The following is a 24,015-nucleotide window of genomic DNA, read 5'->3' as shown; positions in this document are numbered from 1 at the left end:
TTTATTTCTTATTCATTCACTTCCTTCACAATGTCCGTAATTCTTGTAGTGAAACTACTTTAACTGGTGAGGATACCAGGCCCTCTCTGGGCCTGAAATTTTTATCTCATGTTAAAAATAGACGTTGGCAACTGTAGCAGAAGGAAGGGTGAATCAAAGACCCCTAAAAAGGACTTTAGGGCAAGAAGATGTACTGTTTTCCATCAGTTTTCATTCCAGATTCTAGCAATATTATTAATATTAGCCTATGGAATAAGCTGTACTTCAGATATGCACCGGTAATTGTTTTTTTTTCCATGTTTTAATTGAGTGTTATTATTAAGAACAAAAAAGTGTATAGACAGGCAGAGTTTCTGACAGAAATTCAGAAATATACAAGAAATGTTATGATAATCGAACATTTTTAAAATCATCTACATTCACCACATAACCCCAGTGTTTCATCTTCCCGTTACCATTCATTATACACACATCTTAAAATTCCTATTTCTCCTGAAGTTGTACAAAAGCCTCTAAACGTCTGTTACGTTCCTTCATCAGTCCAACACTTTTTCTTCTCATCCCATTGCAAACTGAACAAAATGAGCGTGAAAACTGAGGCAAATGCTATATATAGTCTTAAGGGTATCCATACATGGGATGGAAGAGTGAGAAGGCATTCCCTAAGTGAGGCTCATTATTTTTGTGACCATCAGCAAGAGCCCTTCAAGTGCTCTCGGGCTGGTCTTCCAACGCTCAACGCTGTTAATTTCTCTTGGGGTAAGTCGCAGTTTATATTCATTATTCCGTCAGCGTAGTTCCTGAATAAAACTCCATCCGCTGATGCTCCGCTACTGGGAACAACCATTGATAATTATTAAGTTATGACTTTAAAAAGGAAGAAAATGACTGTTTTGGGGCTGGAGAGGCAAAGCCGTTAGCATTTTTTTTTCACCGGGGTTCATCTGGGATTGGGAAATATTTCAGAAATTCTGTGTTTGCTTCAAAGTTTGTTCTATTTAAATATTTCATTTTAACATTTCTTTAAGGTCGATGAGGATTAAAATGTGTAAAAATAAAAATAATAATAAATGAATAAATAAATAAACAAACAAAAACCCAACACTCATCTAAACCTAACGTAACGTACTTCTGGAATACGTTAAAGGTCAGGGGCTCAATCGATTCAAACCGCTTTCCTCAAACCTGCACAACCGGTTTTATGCTAATATTTCTGAGCTGTTTCCCTTCCATGGGAAAACAGAGTATTCCACAGAATTGTCAGAATATTGCCAGTGTAAATAAAAATCGGTGTGGTTTGATACAAACTTTTTCATTCTGTGTAATATTTCAGACTCAGCATTGTTATGTAAAAGAGGAGTTTGTTTGCTAGTTTGTTGTTGTTTTTTTTATGCTGAAGGCGTTATTAAATCTATTTTTGGCATATAGTTCAATTCTGGCTGCTATATAGCAAAACAGCCTTTTAAAAATGTACCATTTAGTTTACTCGTATTAACATAATATAAACATGTTGGTTCACTGTTTGATGTTGAATAATAAAATGCCTATTTTCTGTGTATCTAGATATTGTAACCTCTGGATCCTATCACCCCTGTCAAGAAAGACAGAACCATTTTACCTCAAATTACTGAAATTGAATTGTTGGCTTCTCAATATTTAATAAAATATTACTGTATGCTGTATGCATTCCCTTTTCATTTACATTGGCACATTTTAAATTCAGCATTTTTTGCAGTTACCTTTAAATTGAATGGGTTAATTTGCCTTATTGTTTGCTCTTGATCAGTGCTATCTATATATTTTCTACATATTCAAGTCTTATTTCTCAACAGTTTGTGTCACTGTTAGCAAAATAATGCATGGTGTGACTTCTGCATGTCTTTTTAAGTTTTCCCAACATGCCTACGAGGGCCATGCCGGTTTATCAACAGAAAGGAAAACAGGTCAGCCAGGAATATCACAGCTCAAAACATGTTGTCCAGCAGATCTCTTCAAGGTACAGGGCATTATCTGGGTTTGAGTGAATGCTCTTGAATGTGCAGATTGGCAGAGCGCAAACAGATGTTTAGGAGGCCACTGGGCCCAACCATGAACCTCACGCAGCTATGGTTTTTACTAATGCTGCTCTGTTTATGGCCTGTGGACTTGGCAAGTGATTGTAAGCTTACTCTCTTATTGACATAAAGGCTCTGTGTTCAATGTTATTGCTTGAAGGGAAATCATTTAGTTGTAGAAGCATATGCCCTTTGCTAGGTTTTTCTTTAAAGATCTTTACATACAGGTAACCAGTAAACTAACGCTGCAAAACTGCTGTCTGCTTAATAATGACAGTGTTGCTAGCTTTTCCAGAACTACCACAAATGTTAATGTTAACTGTTTGTGTTGTCCTTCCCAGCATCAAACATAAGAAATCAAGGTTTGTGTGTAAAATACAGTCAGAATAATAAAAAATTTCTTATCATCATCTTGGACTTTTTTGCCGGAAAAAAGACTCAAGAGGCAGTGTGTTACAGAAATCTGGAAATAATTGTATTCCTGTAGGTTAGAGATGTCCAAGTCTTTTTCAAAGGAGGCCAAACTGGGTCATATAAAATTTTTTTAAGGGCCAGCCTCTCTTTCCAAATATATTATTCATAAATTATTTATAACAGTGTATTCAAAATATGAAAAACACAAATTTGCAAAATAAGAATAAGCTGCAGCCATCACCAAATGTCGTTCTGTCACTTTGCTGGCCCAGAGAAATGAATGGCGTTTAAGTTTAGCTTAGTTCATTAACACAGTGGTGCAATATCCTAAACATTAGAGAACTGCTGCCACCGTCAGGTGACAGAAAAACTGTCAAGTGCCAGTGGGCAACTAATGAAGTATTCTTACAAGTGATGCCGTGGGACATTTAAAGTCTTACAGTGGGGCACTTATGGCCTAGGAGCTTTGAACACCCCTGCTTTTGGTCTTTGCACATCCTCAATTATAACAGTTTGTATTCAGGCTTACTGGCGACCCTCCAGGTTGTGTTCCCACCTTGCGCCCAGTGAATCCGTGTAGGCTACAGACCCACCGCAACCCTGAAGTGGTTAAGCGGGTATAGACAATGAATGAATGAAGTAATGTTTTCAGGCTTTCAACAAGTTTAATGCTTGTTCCATAACTGAATAATATAATTTCACACACACACACACACACACACACACACACACACACACACACACATATATATATATATATATATTAACATGCTACACAGTAGCTACTGTATCATAGAATTTTTTAGTCCAGATCCAAGAAAATGCAATATCTTTCAGTAGAACCATGATGCACAAGCACATATCAGCTCCATTGTTGGCTGTAGCAATATACTGCTTCAGAGACAACTCACTTGCTGTTAGCTAATCTTTCTTTGTGCTAATGTGGTAAGATTCATCATTCTTGCCTTTCTACTGACTTTTCATTTTCTATTGGGCAGGAAATCAAGTTCAAAGTCAGTGAAGAAGGAGCAGGTTCAGGCCACTGAGGCTATGGCGGAATCAGCCTATAAGGTGCCTGCTTTCAGGGAGAGGTGAGACCCTGAAATCTTACGTAGTCACCATCAAGTTATTTTTAGATGTGTAAGACTGTAAGAGAGTACCTGAATCACTATCCCCATCGTTAAAACGTTAGCCCTTCTGCAGTGTAGGCACAGATGTATGTAGATCTCTGATAATCTGTTCATGTAAAAAGTATTTATGATTTTATCTGTTGCACAGTAAGATTGTATCAATCCTGCTACCTTCTTATGTCACCACTGGGAAGTTAATGTATGTGGTTTGAACAGATTTATGACCTTACGTAAACAGATAAGGAAATAGGTTGTTAGTAGACTTGTCAAACACAGAGAATTTTAACTGGTGATTAACCAGTTGGTTGATTAACTCTCTTGCTTACTAGCTGTAAAATAAGTGGCCTGCTTAAGTTATTGTCTCGTTCAAATAATTGCATCCAGGTGATTATGTAATAACTCAATATCTGCCAGTCTTCTGATAAGTTGAATCCATCAAATTATGTTTTTCATTAATACTGATGCGTTTCCCTCACAGTAACTGCTTTATTGCTCTGAAAGTCTGAAAAGAATACATCTAAATGTCAGATCTAGTCACATTTCAGACACATTTATGTGTATCGTATAGGGAACCTGAAGGAATGCAGGAGTATCAACGCATGGCTGCTCATTTTGGAAGAGACCTTAGCACCCTGCAGCAGGAGCTGCACAGGATGAAGGTGGCCACTCATGATCAAGTGGAGAATATTGAGATTACAAGAGAGGTGAAAACCATATTCTTTACTTACACTCATTTATAGACCATAACTGATCATCCATAATGAGGATTTTCTGTTCTGTTTTAGCTACACTACACCATGTCTGTCTGCATTTCACTATGAATAAAACAACGCAACTGTGATTATGTTTTCTCAGGTGAGGGAGAAGTCTTTTGTAAGAAGGGAGGTTCAAACTGACACACCCAAACCCCCAGAATTCCTGGTGGGTCTGAGGTCTCACACTGTGTGGGAGAAGACTCCAGTTAAACTTTTGTGCACTGTGTCTGGCTCTCCTATCCCCATCGTCAAATGGTTTGAGCTTGATTCATTTACATTGCACTTTTTTCAAATATTGTGTTTTGAGCTTAAGTTACTTTTTTTTTAATTATACCTCCATTATACAGTAATTTCATATTGATATTTAGTGTAGAATAATCATATTCCTTAAAGAATATTAGACACTCTATTATTTGTGCATAATCCAAAGCCTTTCTACATTTGCAGGTATAAGAATGGTGTTCCCGTGGATCCTCTGAGTGCACCTGGAAAGTACAAAATTGAGAGAAAATATGGAGTACATGGGCTGATTATTAGCAGGTACAAACAGTACTCTAACATGTCAGGAAATGATTCAGTGAAGAATTCTCCCTATACCCAGATTTAGTTCATCAGTAAAGATGTGCTTGGAGTCTAAATTTTGCCTCTGTATTTTAGTACTGGAGCTGCACGGCTAATATTACCAACAGATACTAGAAGTCAAAAGAATATAAGTCATCTGTGTTGTTTTGAGATGATGGAATTCAAATCTGTTGTGAAAAAAAACTGCTCTCTGCATTCAACTACACTGTACCCTACAATTTTGTTCATTTTTATAGTTTGCAATAAGTTATATTGTCCTAATCCACTTCTACAAGCCTATGTGAATTCCATAAAGAACTTGATGTGGTTTTAGGTGGTTGAGAGAAGGTGTTTTTTTAGTGTGTCACTTTATTGTGTGCTCAGGGCAAATGCAGACAATGTGGCCTTTATTCACAATAATGGGTGACATTAGAACTGTAAGCAACCATTGTGCATAGGTTCCAACTCATGCATTAGACAGTGACAGTGAATGGTGCCCCTGTGGCAGTGAGAGTTTCCTATTTAGTCCCAGGAAGGGCCAGCCCTCATCTCCAAGACGCCTCAGCTGTTGGTGGCGTATTGCTGAGCTCTGTGTCATTCGATGCTGGAATGCCTGCCATTTGAGTCCCACAGATACTATCATTACAGTAGCAAGACTCCCACCATCCATGTCACTAGCCATAAAGCATTAAATACAAAAAGCCTTCAGTTAGTTTCAAATATATTTTTTGTTCATCTAAAACTTTTTGAAAGAGCAAGTGGGACAAGTGTAGGAAGGCACTTTGTCTTGTACACGGAGATATGTTCAGCTTTGGTGTCAAGGTACTGCACAGGCTTTAAAATAGTTTGTGCAGGCGGAAGGTCACATTTCTTCCTTCTATTCTCACTCCCTGGCCTCTCCTTCAAGCTCAGAACTGCATGTCTTAGATCACTCTCCCTGTCCACTGAGCTCCAGTACTGAGATCATGTTCTGTACAGTGTTTTCCCCTTGCACCTAGGCAACATTCTGTTAACACATCTTACTGAAGTGTTGTAAAGATTATGGAAGGCACTTTGCGAGAAATAATTTAATGATGTTGTTGTGTGCAAAGTGTTACAACAGAAATGCACATAAGAAGCTGTTGATATGATTAATAAATACAGTAATGACAGGGAGCACAGAAAAAAATACTTGGAAAATCTGTTACTAATTATTTTTTTCTGAACATTAATTCACACTGCCTCTCAAAACATTCAGTCTTAAGCAGATGTTTATTACATCGCCGATTATAATTGACCAATGTCCAAAAATACCCATGGGGATATCTCTCACCAGACTTGCATACAATTCCAGCATTGACCAGAAAGTATAGATAATCTGGCCCATGTCTACATTCTGCGCACAGGTGTCATTCACTTAGCTTTGCTTACATTAATCTTGAAAAAGACATGAAATAAATAAATTTCCAGTTTGTATTATTTGGTCCCCTTTTTTGTAACCAGTTCACTTTTGTAAATAGTGGCTATTTACAAAATTATAAAATATTTCTTCCTCCCTTATTTGTGTTGTGTGTACAGTAATTTATTAGACTTTTTTTCTACTTTAGGTGCTCAGTAGCAGATTCTGGTGTGTACAGTGCTGTGGCGACCAACCCTGAGGGGAAAGTCACCTCTAAAGCTACAGTGTGTGTGAGAAGTAGGTTTTTACTTCTGATGCATCAAGTCATATTCCACCTTTCTGTACTGTTTGTCCTAAGTGTGGTTGTTGTTCCTTTCAGGACCAGCCGGAGGAGCAGAGAGCTCCCATCTTCCAGGCCAAGGTGAGAAATTGGTGAAGAGCTTTGGCTAAGGCTCAGTTCTCAAAGATCTTTCTTGAGATCATAATCCACAAATAACGTCTTCTGTGTCAGTCTCAGGGGCTTCATAATCCATGGGAACTACGTAATGGTGACAGTGGATGCCAAGATTTTCTCTGTAGAGAATGTACAAGCTGTTAAGCATGTAAAGGCCTGTCATGTCATACATAGTTTATGATCCCCTCCCCCAACTGCTCGATTAAGCAGTGATTAAGCTCAATTTCAATTTCTATGTTATTAAACTCAGTTTTTTCTATTTCAATGTGATCAAAGGCCTTGCTTGGATGACCATGGCTACTTTATGATAGTATGTTATCACAGAATATGTAGTGTATTGTTTTCAGTTTGTTGTTGTCAGGCTTTTAATTACAATTGTACATACAATTTTAATTTACATTGTATGTGTTTGCTTCCCTGTAGTGCCCTTACTGAGTGGTATCCACCGTAGTAAACTTGAAGTGACCCTTCTGGATAGGTTTTCAGTGACATTTGGCACTGAGGGTGAGTCACTGACTCTGGTTGCCACCATGGTTGTGGTGCCTGACCTTCCTAATCTGCCACCAGAAGTGATGTGGTACAGAGATGGTAAGAAATTAATTCCTTTTTGGTGTGAGCGAACATGTTTTATTCTTTATCTCAGATACCGTAAGTTAGAACTATGGATGTCTGTATGTGAGCAGATACCCTGCTGAAGCCATCCAGATGGGCTGAGATGTATGTGGGTGGTGGTGCTGCAAAACTCACATTTCCTCATCTGAACAAGGATGATGAGGGTCTGTACACTCTCCGCATCTGGACCAAGGAAGGAACCACTGAGCATAGCGCATACCTGTTTGTCAAAGGTGTGTTGACAGCATTCTTCATCATACCAATTTTATCTTATGTACACCTCACCTAGGTACTAATAAACACCAATCAATCAAGCGGTGAACCACTTTTTAAACACAGAATACATTGGGTGTGACACTCATTTTCTTCATATAGTATGTATAAAAATAGCCCATTTAAAGTCAATTTTTCTGTGATATAATTGAATACCCTGGACGCCTTCCTGGAGAGGTGTACCGGGCATGTCCAGCGGGGCGGAGGCCCCGGGGCAGACCAAGAACACGCTGGAGAGACTATATGTCTCGACTGGCCTGGGAACGCCTCGGTATACCCCCGGAGGAGCTAGAGTCGGTGGCTGGGGAGAGGGAGGTCTGGGTTTCTTTGCTCCGACTGCTTCCCCCACGACCCGGACCCGGATAAGCGGTGGATAATGGATGGATGGATGGATAATTGAATACATATTCTACATAGAGGGCGGAACGGTGGCACAGCAGGTAGTATCGCAGTCACCTGGAGGTTGTGGGTTTAAGGGACCTGGAGGTTGTGGGTTTAAGTCCCGCTCCCGGTGACTGTCTGTGAGGAGTCTGGTGTGTTCTCCCTGTGTCTGTGTGGGTTTCCTCCGGGTGCTCCGGTTTCCTCCCACAGTCCAAAAACACAGGTTGGCAGGTGGATTGGCAACTCAAAGGCATCCATAGGTGTGAATGTGTGAGTGTATGTGTTGCCCTGTAAAAAACTGGGGCCCCCTCCATGGTGTGTTCCTGCCTTGCACCCAGTGATTCCGGGTAAGCTCCGGACCCACCGCGACCCTGAACTGGATAAGCGGTTACAGACAATGAATGCATTAACATATTCAACATAACCCTAAGTCAATGTAATACCACAATCATATTTATGATTTTCTATTTGTTCTGTAGGGTTAACTATAATGTATAATATTGTCATAATGCAGAACTATGCTCTTTGTAACTACAGTGCCTGTATTTGTGTGTACACTATTTGTTGAACAGATGCTGCTCGCTCAGTGTCTGGAGCCCCAGGAGCTCCCATGGATGTCACAGTCTCTGATGTCAATAAGGATTATGTTATGGTCTTATGGAAACCTCCCAACACCACCCACGAACCTCTCATCACAGGTTACTTTGTGGACAGGTTAGAATCCTCCTACGAATCCTGACCTTTAGCTGGCACCATGTGAAGTTGCTGCTTGCTTGTTGAATAGCAGGATTGTACCGTGACAAGAGCTGCTTTAAAAGCATGTTGTTTTTTGTGATAAGAATCCATGAATCCGACATGGTTTTTAAATAAATTAATTTTGTGAACTTTATTTTTTTTTCAGAGATGCATGTTTTGCCTTCTTATATATTCCGTTTCCCTTATAATATTTAGGCGTAAGTCTGGAACTACGGACTGGGTCCAGTGCAATGCCACTCCAGTTAAAGTGTGCAAGCTCCCTGTGCATGGCCTCACTGAGGGAGCCTCCTATCACTTCAGAGTCCGAGCTGTGAACAGCGCAGGCATCAGTCTGCCCTCCAGGATGTCCACTGGAGTGACTGCTGCAGAGCTGGAGAGTGATGTGGAAGGTAGGGCGCAACTATACAGAAACGGCCAAGCCATCAATCAGAGATTTAATCTCTTCGAATTTAATCTGTTTATCTGTAATCTGTTCACCTCTCTGTGTTGTTAGACAGAGAAGGAAACAAGGGCATACATGGCCTACACCTACACATTCAAAACAACAGGCTGATTGGGTTATTGCACACAGCCTTGAATGTTTAATTCTTTTATATGATAAATCTTGCAATGTAAAGAAAGTATAGTGATATGAAAATTCAAGTTATTTTCAATATTTATTCGACCAAAAATATGCCAAAAACAATTGCATAAACATGCTCAAAAATTTAAATGAAACTTTTTTAAAAATTAAAGTCTAATGAAGTTGTTGCCGTTAGAATGCTATCAAGATTGATATATGAGAGTATTTCAGATAGTCTTTATTGTCACAACAGTGATAAAAATCGAGGGGAGATATGATATTGTGGTTCGACAAGAGGAACTGCAAGGAGGTACTTTATAATAGTGATATCAACTAACTCATCCACAAGGAAATACTAACTTTACACCGTTCCATATTTGTCATCCTCATTCCTGCATGTACATTAAAATACATCAATAATATTATATAACACTGTTTTAAATTAATCAATTTAACTTATATAACCTCATAAAGAGCAGTCAGTACCTATCACATTGACCCATATTGCAGGTCAATGCTGAACTACAGACCACTGTTTACCTGGAGGTTGTGGGTTCGATTCCAGCTCCGGGTGACTGTCTGTGAGGAGTTGGTGTGTTCTCCCCATGTCCGCGTGGGTTTCCTCCAGGTGCTCCGGTTTCCTCCCACAGTCCAAAAACACACGTTGCAGGTGGATTGGCGACTCGAAAGTGTCCGTAGGTGTGAGTGAATGTGTGTGTGTCTGTGTTGCCCTGTGAAGGACTGGCGTCCCCTCCAGGGTGTATTCCCGCCTTGCGCCCGATGATTCCAGGTAGGCTCTGGACCCCCCGCGACCCTAAATTGGATAAGCGGTTACAGATAATGGATAATGGAATGCTTACAGTTAAAATCACATACTTTGTTTTACTGAATCCACAGCCCTTCTGTGAAACATGTAAAAGGGGTTGTTTCTATATCATCTCACTTATCAAAGAAGCTTTTGAAGAAAAGTTTTCCGCAAAAATACAAGTACATTTTACACGTAGGTCTTGGCTGGTCTGGTAATTATCACTAAAATATGTTTTTTAAAGCAAATATATATTTTCTAACTAACAAGAGTGTTCTCATTATGAAGACTACCAAATGTTTTTAAATAAAACTTCTAAACCTTTAATAATTTCTTTAATTGTTTCTTAAAACTGTGCTTTATTAATTAACTATTTAAGATATTATATATATGCGATTTAGACAAGGTGAATGTTTGTTGATGATTTAATATAGTGCCTTTACTTTAAATATTAATTATTAGAGTGCACATGAACTTGATGTACAGTATATGCATCAGTCTTTGTGATTTAAAAAAATATGTTCTACATAAAAGCTCCAATACAAAAAACATGACAATATTAGATTAGAGTAGCAGTAAAGAAGTAATCTAGTAGTAATTATTACCAAGTGTTCACCTTGTCTCATAGGAATAAAGAATGTGTAAAATGATGATGTATTTTTAAATAAGTCCCTGATGTGTCCTTACATAGTGTATGTTACATTGCCGGAGCCCCCCACTGAAGTGCATGCTACAGAAATAAATCAAACCTATGTGGTTCTGAGCTGGAAACCACCCAGCTGTCGTGGACGGGCCCCTTTGTGGTACCTCATCGAGAAGGTGTGTGGGACTTATGAATACTCGGATATAGATTTTTACAGAGTTACATTATAAGATAAGATTGCTGGGCAATTTATTTGAATCACCTACTTTTTTGTCTAGATTTATCATGTTCTTTCCCTATTAGGTGCACTTTATAATTCCACATTCACAGATTGTAGTCCATCTGTTTCTCAGATACTTCATTCGCCTTTCTTTTTCTGCTTGAAAAGCCCACACAGGAACACCACTTAGCCAGTAATACTTAGTCAGTTTGCAGTATTTACTTTCTCTGCACTACAGTAGCACAAGGTACAAATGGATTTGAATGGACTTCAGCGAATTAAATAGTGATGGGTAAACCTTAATATGCCTCTACATCTCAGTTTGACTTGATTGAATGGTCCACTACCCAAATTGTATCTACACAGTGTTGGTTCTGTGTATTTTCTGACCTTTGCTGGAATGGGACAATGGCCACCAATGGGCTAAAGTCCGCTATGTGGTAAGAAGACATGACAAATTGGATTATGGGTGCAGATAAGTAGTTCAGTGAAGTGTATTTAATTAAATTAAATATATTTATTAAATAGCCCTGTGAAGGACTGGCGTCCCCTCCAGGGTGTATTCCCGCCTTGCGCCCGATTATTCCAGGTAGGCTCTGGACCCCCCGCGACCCTAAATTGGATAAGCGGTTACAGATAATGGATGGATGGATATTTATTAAATAAATTATAATAATAAAATATAAATAACTAAATTAAATAAAACCCTACATAGGTTTCCAATAATATAAAAAAAATCATAATGAGATAGTGGGTAGTAGTGGGTATTATGATATGCTGTGGAAACAAGCTCTATATGTTTCATTAAATCTAACTTACAGATGTGCTATTCAGTTTTTCTATGACTCCAAATAGAACAGTATTGATCATACATTCATTTTATGCAGTCTCACTTTTCATTTTATAGTGGTTTAGGGGTCTGACAGCCTGCAGGATTAATCCTCCTTTTCTCTTAGTCCGTGGGTGACAGTAATTTATGGCAGAGAGTCAACACAGGTGTGCAGATCCGCTCGCCCCGTTACCCTATTTATGATCTGGAGGACAAGAAAAATTACCGTTTCAGAGTTATCACAGTCAACAAGTACGGCCCGAGTGAGCCATCAGAGTCCTCACCTATCATCCAGAAACTGGATCCTTATGGTAAGCAGGTTTTTTCTTAATCAAAACCACCACCATCTATTACTTAAATGAATATTGGAAAATGAAATTACTAAGAAATTAACGGAATACAGACAAAACAGCCGTGTAATATTACAATTCCTATTTCCAGAAAAATTAGGACATTTCCTTAAACTACAATTAAAACTGAAATCTGTAAAATGACAACATTTGAACATATACTTAACAGACAAAAGGACAGTGAAAAGATTTTCAGTGATTTCAATGAAGATCGTAATTCTCTTTGTTAAAACAAATATAGAAATTGATTCCTGCAACAGAAAAAGCCCAGAAACATGTTAACCATTACATCATATTTAAATGTATTTTTTAAATAATAATAATAATAATAATGAGAATGTATTAATTTGTAGTATGGATACACCTTAATAAAATGGTGGTTGGTGATATTAACTTCCAGTTTGAGGAACATTAGTATATGGGAGGGGGGAAACTTTTCAAGATGCGTGGTGACCATGGTGGCCACTTTGAAGTCGGCCATTTGGATCCAACTATTGTTTTTTTCAATGGGAAGAGGGTCATGTGACACATCAAACTTATTGAGCTCTAGGGGGTTCACCCAGTACAGAACTGAGCATACACACTTACAGACATCCATTCACATACACTCATTCACAGACACCAAGACAGTTTTTAGATAAGCAAGTTCACCTAAACTCTCTGTTTGTGGACTTTGGGAGGAAGCCTTTCTCATTTGTTTACAATACAACACTTAGGTCTGTCAGGGAAAACACTGAAAATGTTTTCTTTGTAATGTATCAGTTAAAAACAAGTTCAAGCGATTTAACAGATTGTTTTCATAGCATTTTTAGAAAGTGTCAAAATTTTTCAGGAAATGAGGTTTGTACTCTGAGACCCTAAACACACTCTTCTGTAAACAACTTTGTGAGATGATATGCTGAAACTTCAAAAGCTTCTTTGATAAACTTGTCCTTGCTATATTTTTCAGACACTATTTCAAATATTGGTATGTATGGATTGATTACAATAACACTAGGTTTGTTTCTGTCAATATGGAAAATATCAATGTCAGAGCACTAATCACTCTAGAAAACACAAATCAGTATCACATGCAAATAAGCTTATATGTTTTTTTGTTGCTTGACACATCCTCATATAGCACATAATGTTCCTATACTGTTTGAGGAATGCACAAATCTTAACAGTCACAGTTTTCTAACAAGGACACAATGAAAATATTTGTGCACAGTTGATTTGCATAAACGTTCTGGAATTTCTTCAGAATAAAAGGTAAGTGAAGTAGTGTGGATGGAAGCAAGACCTTACAACTATCACCACAAGATCCTAACATCAGAGTAAAAATGTATATTTTACGCTATATTTCAGATGGGATGCCAATTTTCTACATGTAAATTCTAGGTCCTAAAAATATCCCTTTTTTTCAGGAGTTCCTTCGGCTCCAGGTCAGGTGATAGCTTCCAGAAACACCAAAACCTCTGCCTTTGTGCAATGGGAAGCCCCCAAAAACCCCAACAAACTGGTGGGCTACTATGTGGATTGCTGTGTAGTTGGTTCCAAAGTGTGGACCCCCTGTAATCACAGGCCATACAAGTACACCAGGTAAAATGGCCATAAATAATCTAATAAAGGTTCATTAGACATTAAAGTATAATCTGAGTTTTTAATGATTGAAGGCTGTGATAAGGCTTACTCAGTGTCTAAAAAGCTCAAGTTATCCTTGTCTGGACAGGTTTGTCGTCCATGGGCTGATTCCTGGTGAAACGTATATTTTCCGTGTCCAGGCAGTGAATGTTAATGGCCTGAGTGAGGAGTCTCAGGAGTCTGCTCCCCTCTTTATTGATGCTGCTCTCAGTGAGTATATGACTAGATTTGTTTTTTTTTGGGGGGGGGGGGGGTGAGGGTGCCATGACAAACTCAGGTCCAAAAACTGTACCTTCTTTCGACACACAGAAAATGAAACCATAAAATCCTTAATAAGATTAGTGTTGGGTGTTAAATGAGAAATCATGCTAAAATCTGTAGTGCAGTGGTCCATCAGTATTGGAGTTTTGTACCCCAGCTTTTTGGATTTGTCATGTCACCCATTGTACTGTTTTTACAAGCCCTTGTCAATATAGCTTTACAATTTCCCCTTGAGTAGGTGCCCAGTGCCATCTTGAGCAACATGCAAAATTCATTATTTTGCAAATGTTAATCTGATATTCTGATTCAGTTTTTAATTTGTGTAAATAAAAATAATCTGAAGTCACATCATGATGAAATAGGGATAAAGGTATATTATTATTATCTCATACAGTGGGAATCGATTATGGTACGTATGTTTAGTCTTTTCCTCAATAGCACAATTAAACACACAATCCAGTTTACAGCTCTTTGTTTACCACTTCTGTAATCACCTTTCTTCCTCTTTATTTTCATCTACAAGCTGACAGAATTCATAATTCACAATGAAAGTTCATGTTGTGGCATCACACTGTACTAACAAAGTGCTGTTATGACACTTTTCCGTGACCCATTGCCTCACTTGTAACACAGTGCATTTTCAAAAAAATGTTGCCTTTACTCAACCAGCTAAAACCAGTCTTTGTGTACTATAGCTGCTCCTTCTGCCCCATATGGCATCAGTCTTCTCAGCTGTGATGGCTCTTCAATGACCCTGGCCTGGAAACGCCCTAAAAACACTGGTGGCACCAAGATCACTTCTTATTATGTGGACAAACGTAGGGCAGGTTCTCTTAACTGGAAAGAGGTCAGCCAAAGTCCTGCAACTAACAGAGTATATAAGGTAAGCTGACTAGTAAGACCCCTCAAGAGCATTGTAGTGTGTTTATGTCCCAACATTAGCGTTATTATTTAATGAAGTTTTTTATTTTTTATTATAATTATTACAAACAGAGTCATCTGTATTTTTCGACACTAAGACAGTGACTTAAAAGTCTCACCACAACAAAGTGTAGCAGCTCTTCTGATTAAAAATGTGAGATATTTTATTCTCTCTAAAATATGATTTACTTACATAGGTGGAGAACTTGACCGCTGGAGCCTTCTATGAATTTAAGGTCCAGGCTGGAAATCTGGCTGGTGTTGGTCTGCCATCTGAACCCAGCAAGGCTTTTGCATGTGAGGCATGGACAATGCCTGAGCCAGGTGAGGAGGTGTGGGTTTGGAGGTGCGATCTACAGCATATTGCAAGTTAAACAAATGTATAATAAATATATCATATTTTTGCACAGTACTGTTATTTTTGCATCAGTATGTTATTTAACAGCATATTTTTATATAATTTTCTCAAACATCTAAATGACTTAAGTGTAGGTATAAATTTGTGTCTTCCCTCATTTTTATTCCTTCAGGCCCTGCATACGACATTAGTTTCTGGGAGGTACGGGACCACTCTATTCTGGTTCAGTGGAAGGCCCCGGTGTATACTGGTAACAGCTCCATCACTGGTTACTTTTTGGAAATGGCCAAGAAGGGATCGTCTGATTTTGTGGCAGTGAACGCAGAGCCTGTGAACCACCGTTACCTGAAGGTAAAAAGCATCAATTTCCAGCTTCTGTGTTCCATTTTTCTCAGTGTTTATATGAAATGTAAGATTTAACTGTTGTTTGGTGTCAGTGTGTGAGTGAACGGATGATAGATTAGTGTCTGTCCAGCGTGTGTTCCTGTGCTGAATGATTCTGAGTAGAGTTAGGACCCACTGTGACCCTGAACAAGATGAAACCGTTACAATCAATATACAAATTAACTTCTTGGAACCTTTGGCTGTACTTTTACCCTGTAGGTAACTGGTTTGGAGACTGGAGCTTTGTATGTGTTTAAAGTAAGTGCAGTGAATGCATCAGGGAAAGGAAAGGCCTCAGACCTGTCTGATGCTGTGTGCGCAAAGGCTCTGCCAGGTAGCTGCTTACATATTGCTTTACCATTTTATTAGTGTTTTTTTAGTCTGTGTGTAATGGGCAGTAACTTTTATTATTCATCTCTTGTTAAAGATGAAAAATTAGCATCCTGTTTTTATAATATTAATTGTTTTTCTTTGATACATTTGCATTTTTTAATATTCCAAGGCATAAAGGAGATTGAATATGGTGTGGATGAAGAGACTGGAGATGTTTTCCTGTCCTTTGAGGCTTCTGAGATTTCTGAGCATTCAAAGTTTACTTGGTCAAAGTCCTACAAAGAAATCTCTGAGTCCAACAGAATGAATGTCACCTCTGCAGGAAGACGGTATTTTGCCTTTTTCTGTGGATCACTGTAAATGTTGCAACTACAGTAACCCTTGATTTATTGCTGCCATTGTGTGACCTTAACAGCCACAATGTGAATGTGTTACCTTTAGCTCCAGGCTGACGTTTGTGAACCCTGAAAAGGAAGATTTGGGAATCTACTCTGTGGCTGTGTCTGACACAAATGGAGTGTCTTCCAGTCACACTCTCACTGAGGAGGGTATGATATAGTTAATTGTTGATTTTACGATTTTATGATCTTTACAGTGTTCTTTGGCCTCCTGTACACAATCTGTAAAAAAATCACATTGATTCTCTTCTTTTTTTTTAGAACTCAACAAATTGCTTGAACTCAGCTACAATATCAGACATCCTAGTAAGAGCTGCTATCTATTAATATTTTGCCTATATATATTGTATTATATATATATATATATACTTAAACATTTATTATATCTTTTTTCTTTTGAATTTTAGTTGTTCCCCTAAAGACAGAGCTGAACTATGAGATTCTGGAGAAAGGTCATGTGCGTTTCTGGCTGCAGGTCCAGAAAATGTCTTCTGCAACATCTTACAGATTTGTTGTCAATGATAAAGAAGTCACCAGTGTTGAGGTAAACACCAGTAAAATGATTTCAGCCCAAGCTCTCGAACAGTTTAAATCAACTGTGAAATGGTAAACAACCACCACTACTACCCCAGCGTCTTGATTTGCAGGTATACCATACTGTTGTGTTGTTTCTCTTGCTGTTTGTGCATATGTGTTTAGGGAAACAAGATCAGCCATGATGCTTCCAAGGGAATCATTCAGATGACCATTGAGCACTTCACCAGGGCCAATGAGGGCACTTACACCCTTCAGATCCATGATGGAAAAGCCAAGAATCAGAGCTCCCTGGTACTTGTGGGAGATGGTGAGAGCTTGTGTTGAGCTGATGGGTTTTCACTGTAGTTTTGGGTGAAAAAATCATGTTATGTAAGTGTTCTTAAAGGTTTCACTGTGTGACAATGGTTTTATTTGATTTCAGCCTTCAAGGCTGCGTTGAAAGAGGCTGAATTCCAGAGGAAGGAGCACATCAGGAAACAAGGTTGTAGACCCATTATAGACCCATAATGGAATATGTCATTATGTGATGTTAGTAATATCAATCAGGCATGTAGACTTTATATAAAGCATTGCTTAATATTGCAATAACACAGCTTAATTACTGTTAAATATTTTATCATGACTTCATTGTATGTCGCTATATTCACATATCATATTAATATATTTTGTCTTTTTTGACATTTATGAATTTTCTTTTGCCTAGGCCCACATTTCTCTGAATATTTGACCTTCCATGTGGATAATGACTGCACTGTAATGCTTGTTTGCAAGGTGAATTCAAATCCTGCCTTTGACAATGAACACTAGCATTCAAAAGTTGGGAATCATTTGTTTCCTACATTTAATAATAAATCTTGTATGTAAATTATATGGTATTAGGAATAAACCTACTAATATCTTAATGTTGTCTAATATTGTAGTCTGAACTGGATAATAATCAAGAGCGTGCTATTCATGTGTTTGTTTTGTAGCTGGCTAATGTGAAGAAAGAAACAACATTCACCTGGTTTAAAGAGGATGAAGAAATCACTCTTGATGTTGCACCTAACCCAATGTCTGGAGCCTGTGCTCTTCCTATCCCACTGGTAATTGTTTTTCTGAAAATCATTTGAAGTTTATATTTAGATTGTTTCGTTTCTTGTGAGGTGAAGGAAGCCAAAAATTGAACAGTATTTAATGCATGATACTTAACATACATTTACTTTATTACTTATTGACTTGTGCATTTGATCTCTTACTCAGTTTTCCAGAAAAGACCAGGGAATTTACAAAGCTGTTCTGGCCGACGACCGTGGAAAAGATACATCTGTTTATGACATTTCTGGACAAGGTAATTGATTTACATCAGGGAGTTTTTTAATTTGGCCTCAGAATGTGCTGACATATTTAAAAAGTCAGTATAATTTATAGATTCCTTTTCTTGTTTTACAGTATTTGAGGATATCATCAATGCAATTGCTCACATTGCTGGTATGTCATCTGTTTGTTTTTTGCTGCTTGAAATCATAATAGCAGTTCTGGAAGAGCAACATACAAGCCTTTGCTACTGTAATTCAATGACATGTACAAACTGAATTATTCAGTTAACATAATTGCATGTATTATTTAATACATAATATATTACATTTACATTTACAGCATTTAGCAGACACAAGATGCAAGATGAATAATTATTTTCATGAAACCATGAGTCATTAGCAAAAACACTTTGTGGTTGTTGTAGGCTCCTCTGCTTCCGAAATGATGCTGCAGTGCACTCCAGAGGGCATCAGACTGCAGTGCTACATGAAGTACTATACAGAGGAGATGAAGACCAGCTGGTTCCACAAGTATGTGTTCGGTTTCATACTGAATCTACAAGTCCCTTCACAGCTGTAGTGACAGTTCCTTTACAAAGTAATAATAATGTAATCACTTAAATAACTGTGAAAAATATTACATAAATAGTCCTTATGATTTTACTGGCACAAAGAAGTGTATTCATTCAGAGCAGGCTTAACAACTGCATCATACAGAGAAACTGAGTGGAGGCCCTCACATTAATCTGAGTGATTTGGTGGGTTTAGGGAACATAAAATCGCCTCTTCGGAAAAGATGAGGATTGGAGGCACATCTGAGATGGCCTGGATGCAGATCTGTGAGCCAACCGATAAAGAGAAGGGCCATTACACTATTGAGATCCACGATGGCAAATCTTCCCACACCCGTAGCTTCGACCTCTCTGGACAAGGTATGCTAATTGTATTACTTAATCCTTTTCAATTCATCCCTTTCTTTCTTTCCGAGTCATAATACATAAAATTACAACTATTCTGTAGTTAAAAATAACAAGCATAAGATTGCATATACTATATGAGATTGTGTTCCTCTCTTCAAAACAGCATACAATGATGCCTATGCAGAATTCCAGAGACTCAAGTAAGATAAACTTTTGTGCATATGTTTTATTTTTATGTCTTCTCAGAATTGCTTCATAAGTGTTTTTATTAAGAGCTCTGTGTTATGTTTTTTAGGGCTGCTGCCTTTGCAGAGAAGAGTGAGTATGACAACAGAAAATATTTAACATGCTGTAATAATGTGATTATTTAGGCCATCACAATCTCAGTGTCTCAACTATTTGAAGACACTATTTTATATATATTTAGTGCTTTGTGATCTAATGTACTATTGATTGTTTTGAGTTATTTTTTACATAGAACACAGCAAGGTGTTTGCATTTTCCAAAACCTCTCTTCTCGTTCTCTGTAGACCGTGGCAGAGTAGTGGGAGGACTGCCAGATGTTGTGACCATTATGGAATATAAGGTAATATTTTCATTGACGGATCTAGAGTAAGAATCTATTGTTTATCTAATTAAATTTAAGCCCACCATTAAGTTACCACCGCTTCCAGTGAGATATAATTAGTTGATCTGCATATGTCTCAGCTGCATTTATTATTAATGGGCATTATTTATTATATTGTAGTTAAAATCATGTATATCATGTACATTTGCAGACACTAAGTTTGACATGCACAGTGTGGGGCGACCCCAAGCCAGAGGTCACCTGGTTTAAAAATGAGCAAGAAGTCGTGTCAGGTGATCACAACCAGATCTCCTTCGAGAGTGGCAAGTTTGCCAGCCTGACCATCAAGACAGTCACTGTGGAGGACTCTGGAAAGTACAGCATCAATGTGCGGAACAAGTACGGTGGTGAGTTTGTGGAGATCACGGTCAGCGTCTATAAGCAGGGAGAGGAGATCCCTGAACCCAAACTGGGACAGATGGCTAAGTCTACCCCAATCCCCAAATCACCTGCACCACCCTCCAAACCTCAAACTCCAGCACCATCTATGAAGACCCCAACTCCAACTCCACCTCCAAAGACCCCTACCCCAGCTCCTAAATCCCCCACCCCACCCAGAAGTGCCAAGTCCCCCACTCCACCCAGGTTTATGAGGTCCCCAACTCCTACTAAAAAGTAAACACAAGGCTTACGCTGCTTATGTTTCAGATATTGACATTGCAACTATATACTGCTTGGTTTTGGACATTAGAATAAGACTGGCCTCCTCATTAATTTGTCTATAGCTAATTAATCAAATAATTACTGACACATTCTGACACTTTTCTGAATATATTTAATTGTTTTGGGCACGAGTGTGAGAAGATTCTCCTTTGTCAGCTCAAGAGAATTTTATCTCCAGAATATGCACCCCAGAAGAAAATGGTGAAACAAATGGTCAGCATAGGCTGTTTTCTTATATGTTGCATTTGCCAAACTGAAAGTATAAAGATTGTGAAGTTGAAATTTAAAGGTGTCTGTTTACTAACAGTTGCCATATTTGCTAAGTGCATCGCTTTCTGTCTCATCATGTATCTTAATGCTTCTTGTTGGCAATAAACAACAGATCAACTTCAGATCAACTTTCTTTTGATTTTTGAACAATATTATGTCATAGAGAATAAAAAACATAAAAAACAAGTTTGGCTTAAGGTCCTTAAAATGAGTTTAATTATATTTAGAAATTCAGTGGATGAAAACTCATAGCCTGACATGACTTGACTATAAACTCTTTGGAGAGGCTGTAATTTAATATTCTTTCGCCTTTGGTGAAAGTTGTGGGCAAAGCACACAAATCCAGTGCTTCAGTGAAGTAGAGAAAGATTTGAAAAATGTTGAAAAAGAAGACACATTTTCACTTATGGATCATAACGAGCTTTTATATCTCTCACTGTGAATAAATAGAAACATTTCATCAGTAATCTTATAAGTGTATGTTCTTCATATTCTACTCTACTTGAACAGACTTCAGTCAGGGAAACCCATTCTTCATCATATTGTAGCTCTATCTAGATGAAATATTCCAGGCTTTTGTTTCTGTCTGTGTCTAGTTCCTGTGTCTCAATTTCAAGATGTTTCATGGCGATGAAATACTGCACAAATGGCTCACCAAGAGCCCCGCGAATTGCGCCATCTTCTGCCAAGGCTACTAAAGCTTCTTCTAATTTCACTGGGACTGCAAACTGTTTCTGCTGGCCTGGAGCTCTGTTAAGGCTCTGTTCTATGCTGAGGTTACGCCTAATGCCATCCAGACCAGCTGCTACAGTGGCTGCCAAAACTATGTAAGGGTTTGCCATTGCAGAGCCAAGCCTGTTATCAATGTGGGCCTCTCTTCCTCCATGGACCTTAACGTTAAAGGCACAGCTGTTGTCATTGAAGCCACATGTGGCATAGAATGGGCGCTTTGAATCTTTTCCTTTAGTAAGCTGATTACGGCAGCCAATTCCTGGTGCCATTAGGCAGCTCAAAGCTGGTGAGTGGTGGAGAAGACCACCGAGCCATTTCTTACCAATTTCAGACAGATCCCCAGAGCCAGAGTGGAAGAGACTTCTCTTGCAGCCAGCATCCCATAAGCTGTGGGAGAGTAATCCCGAATTGTAGATGTTATCATCAGTGAGGAATGTGGCAATGTAGTTATGTTTCCTGGCCATTTCTTTAATTCCGGTTCGAAAGGTAAATGCACCGTCGGCAGCTTCAATTCCAAACTTAGGCTTGAAGCAGATCTCCATCTGTCCGGGACCACTGGCCGATGCAAAGCTGTCTACATCAACACCCATGTGGTACATCCCTCTCACCAGCTGCTGTAAGAAGGGCAGGTCATGATTGCTCAGCAAAGTTGTGGCAGGGAAAAATACGATCTTGGGGCCCACTCTCTCTGGAGCTCCTAAGATGCAGCATTCATATGTGAAGGAAGAATGGAATGAAAATCCCATGCTTTGAAGTTGACCAAGCATCAGCTTAGCAATGAGGCGAGGAGAGGTGCGCAGAGGGTTTCCGGTGATGGTGCAAGGATCACAAATTATACGAGCAGTCTGTTCAGCCCAGGGAAGCACCCGAAAAGTGGACAGATCAGGGATCAGAAGAACATCACTACTATAATTGGCAGCACTTGGGTGATCTACCTCATTGTCTTTGGGACTCAGTGTTAGCTCCAAGAAGCTTCTGGGCATAGACACACCATAAACAGCTTTTTCCTGCAATGCCAGTAACAGAGTGATTAATGAATAGTAACTTTAAAAAAAGATAACAAATAAAGAAAAAAAGAAAAAAATTAAATATTTTAAGCATGGAGAGATTTACATGAAAGAAGCGAGCTGGGATTATCTTGGATCTTGACACACCATGGAGATCTGTTGCTTCAAAGCGAACAAATCCAATGTTCTCCCGAGAAATTTGTTGCTTTATCTGTTCAACCTCAGAAATGAACATTTGTGATCCATGAGTTTCAGCCTGCATACTGTCCTTGTTATCTATGGGACATACCAAAATGACAATCATAAAATACCTGGAGTAAAGTAACAAGGTCTAAAAGTACAGGATAGAAATTTAAAGATGTACACTGACCTGTCTGCGATGCCCAACTCTCTGCCCAGTGGGTTCTTTCACTTGTGGGTGACCTGTACCCTGACGGCCTGTTCGTATGACCATCTGTCCTGGATGACCCACCAGAATCCCATCCAGAAGAACCACCTTCTCTTGGTTTTGAAGCTCTTCTACTGCTTGATAGAGTGGGTTTAAAGGTTGTAAAGGACTTATATGGTATGTCATCTGGTCTGCAATCCATCCTCTGACCAGGTGTGTGACTGTGGGGACTAAGTGGCCGCATTTCATCTCTCTCTCTTGTACTCAGCAGGGAACTCTCTCTTAATAGACTCTTCAGTTCCTCCATTGTTTGTTTAGAAACACCTCCTTCTGTGGGGGCAGGTTTGCCTTGGTGGTCTTCTCTACTCCCCTGATCATTGCTGACATAGTCCTGATACTGGGATTCGGTGGAGACCGTAGGCCTACAGTGTGGGCCTATTGAAATTACTGTAGGGTTTTCACTGGGGCTTGGAACAGAAAAATTTGTTTGGATGATGGGCACAGTGGTCCCTCTTCTTTCCCATTCTGAAGAGGCCATGTATTTACCACTTACCCTTACACCTTTTTTTTTGCTGTGACTCATATTGGCTCCATCCATTTGGTCTGATTCCATGGAGGATCTCTCCTAAAATCAATGGTAGTTTTTAAACGTGCAAACAGATACGTAACAGCAGAAGAAATGTATTTTCTGTTATTTTATTTAACAAAGTATTGTAGTGATTTAACTGCAATTTTAAAACAATACAACAAATAGTATCACATACACAAAGAAACATAAAAATCATACCATATCTTTCGATTCCTCTGATTTTTGCATTGCTTTTTCAGTTACTTAAACCCAGTAGTTTAATTTATGAGCTCCAAGTTGAAACAAGAGCTATGGCTAAACACATCTTTTATAGATATCTGTTACAATGGTGACAGATTGGAACATTCCCTCTGCTCCCCATGAGTCCAAAGTAAAGTGGTTTACACAGCTAATAACCTATGTCTGAAACACGCACTCCCATTGGTCGAACCCATGAACCTTCCAGTCTCTTCAGTGACCTATTGTATAGAGATGAACTAGTGAAAACAATGATGTGCATCAGCTTTTTGCACAGGCCAGTAAACATTA

General features: G+C 38.7%; 2 protein-coding genes across 2 annotated transcripts; one reads left to right on the top strand and one right to left on the bottom strand.

The window, feature by feature from the left end:
* Window positions 1-1,913: 1,913 nt before the first annotated feature.
* myom2a (myomesin 2a) lies at window positions 1,914-21,118 on the top strand. Its single transcript, XM_066647060.1, has 37 exons — window positions 1,914-1,996; window positions 2,396-2,416; window positions 3,419-3,559; window positions 4,167-4,302; window positions 4,454-4,608; window positions 4,801-4,893; window positions 6,501-6,589; window positions 6,672-6,713; window positions 7,170-7,334; window positions 7,430-7,591; window positions 8,585-8,726; window positions 8,964-9,157; window positions 9,584-9,640; window positions 10,827-10,954; window positions 11,955-12,138; window positions 13,584-13,758; window positions 13,889-14,010; window positions 14,757-14,944; window positions 15,180-15,306; window positions 15,513-15,691; window positions 15,944-16,058; window positions 16,227-16,386; window positions 16,499-16,605; window positions 16,717-16,761; window positions 16,863-16,999; window positions 17,155-17,299; window positions 17,414-17,473; window positions 17,696-17,763; window positions 17,964-18,077; window positions 18,235-18,322; window positions 18,424-18,462; window positions 18,716-18,821; window positions 19,059-19,222; window positions 19,374-19,410; window positions 19,506-19,528; window positions 19,741-19,796; window positions 19,990-21,118. The coding sequence occupies exons 1-37, from the start codon at window positions 1,914-1,916 to the stop codon at window positions 20,455-20,457; spliced, it is 4,515 nt and encodes a 1,504-aa protein (XP_066503157.1). The 3' UTR covers window positions 20,458-21,118.
* A 207-nt stretch (window positions 21,119-21,325) lies between these two features.
* Window positions 21,326-23,715, bottom strand: lgsn (lengsin, lens protein with glutamine synthetase domain). Its single transcript, XM_066646950.1, has 4 exons — window positions 23,686-23,715; window positions 22,881-23,523; window positions 22,617-22,786; window positions 21,326-22,510 (listed from the first exon to the last, which is right to left on the bottom strand). Exons 1-4 carry the CDS (start codon window positions 23,713-23,715, stop codon window positions 21,326-21,328), a joined length of 2,028 nt encoding a protein of 675 aa, XP_066503047.1.
* Between the last annotated feature and the right edge of the window lie 300 nt (window positions 23,716-24,015).

The sequence above is a fragment of the Hoplias malabaricus genome, chromosome 16 (genome assembly GCF_029633855.1).
Source record: "Hoplias malabaricus isolate fHopMal1 chromosome 16, fHopMal1.hap1, whole genome shotgun sequence".
NCBI classification, from domain to species: Eukaryota; Metazoa; Chordata; class Actinopteri; order Characiformes; family Erythrinidae; genus Hoplias; species Hoplias malabaricus.
This window is presented reverse-complemented; position numbering and strand designations above follow the sequence as displayed.

Excerpts from the sequence above, each read along its gene's own strand:
- myom2a (XM_066647060.1), top strand. The coding sequence starts at position 1,914 with ATGCCGGTTTATCAACAGAAAGGAAAACAGGTCAGCCAGGAATATCAC. Across the intron at positions 1,997-2,395 it reads GTCCAGCAGATCTCTTCAAG|CATCAAACATAAGAAATCAA; the intron begins GTACAGGGCATT and ends TGTCCTTCCCAG. Across the intron at positions 14,945-15,179 it reads CAACTAACAGAGTATATAAG|GTGGAGAACTTGACCGCTGG; the intron begins GTAAGCTGACTA and ends TTACTTACATAG.
- lgsn (XM_066646950.1), bottom strand. The coding sequence starts at position 23,715 with ATGCAAAAATCAGAGGAATCGAAAGATATG. Across the intron at positions 23,524-23,685 it reads CAGAGGAATCGAAAGATATG|GAGAGATCCTCCATGGAATC; the intron begins GTATGATTTTTA and ends CATTGATTTTAG. Across the intron at positions 22,511-22,616 it reads TCCCAGCTCGCTTCTTTCAT|GAAAAAGCTGTTTATGGTGT; the intron begins GTAAATCTCTCC and ends CTGGCATTGCAG.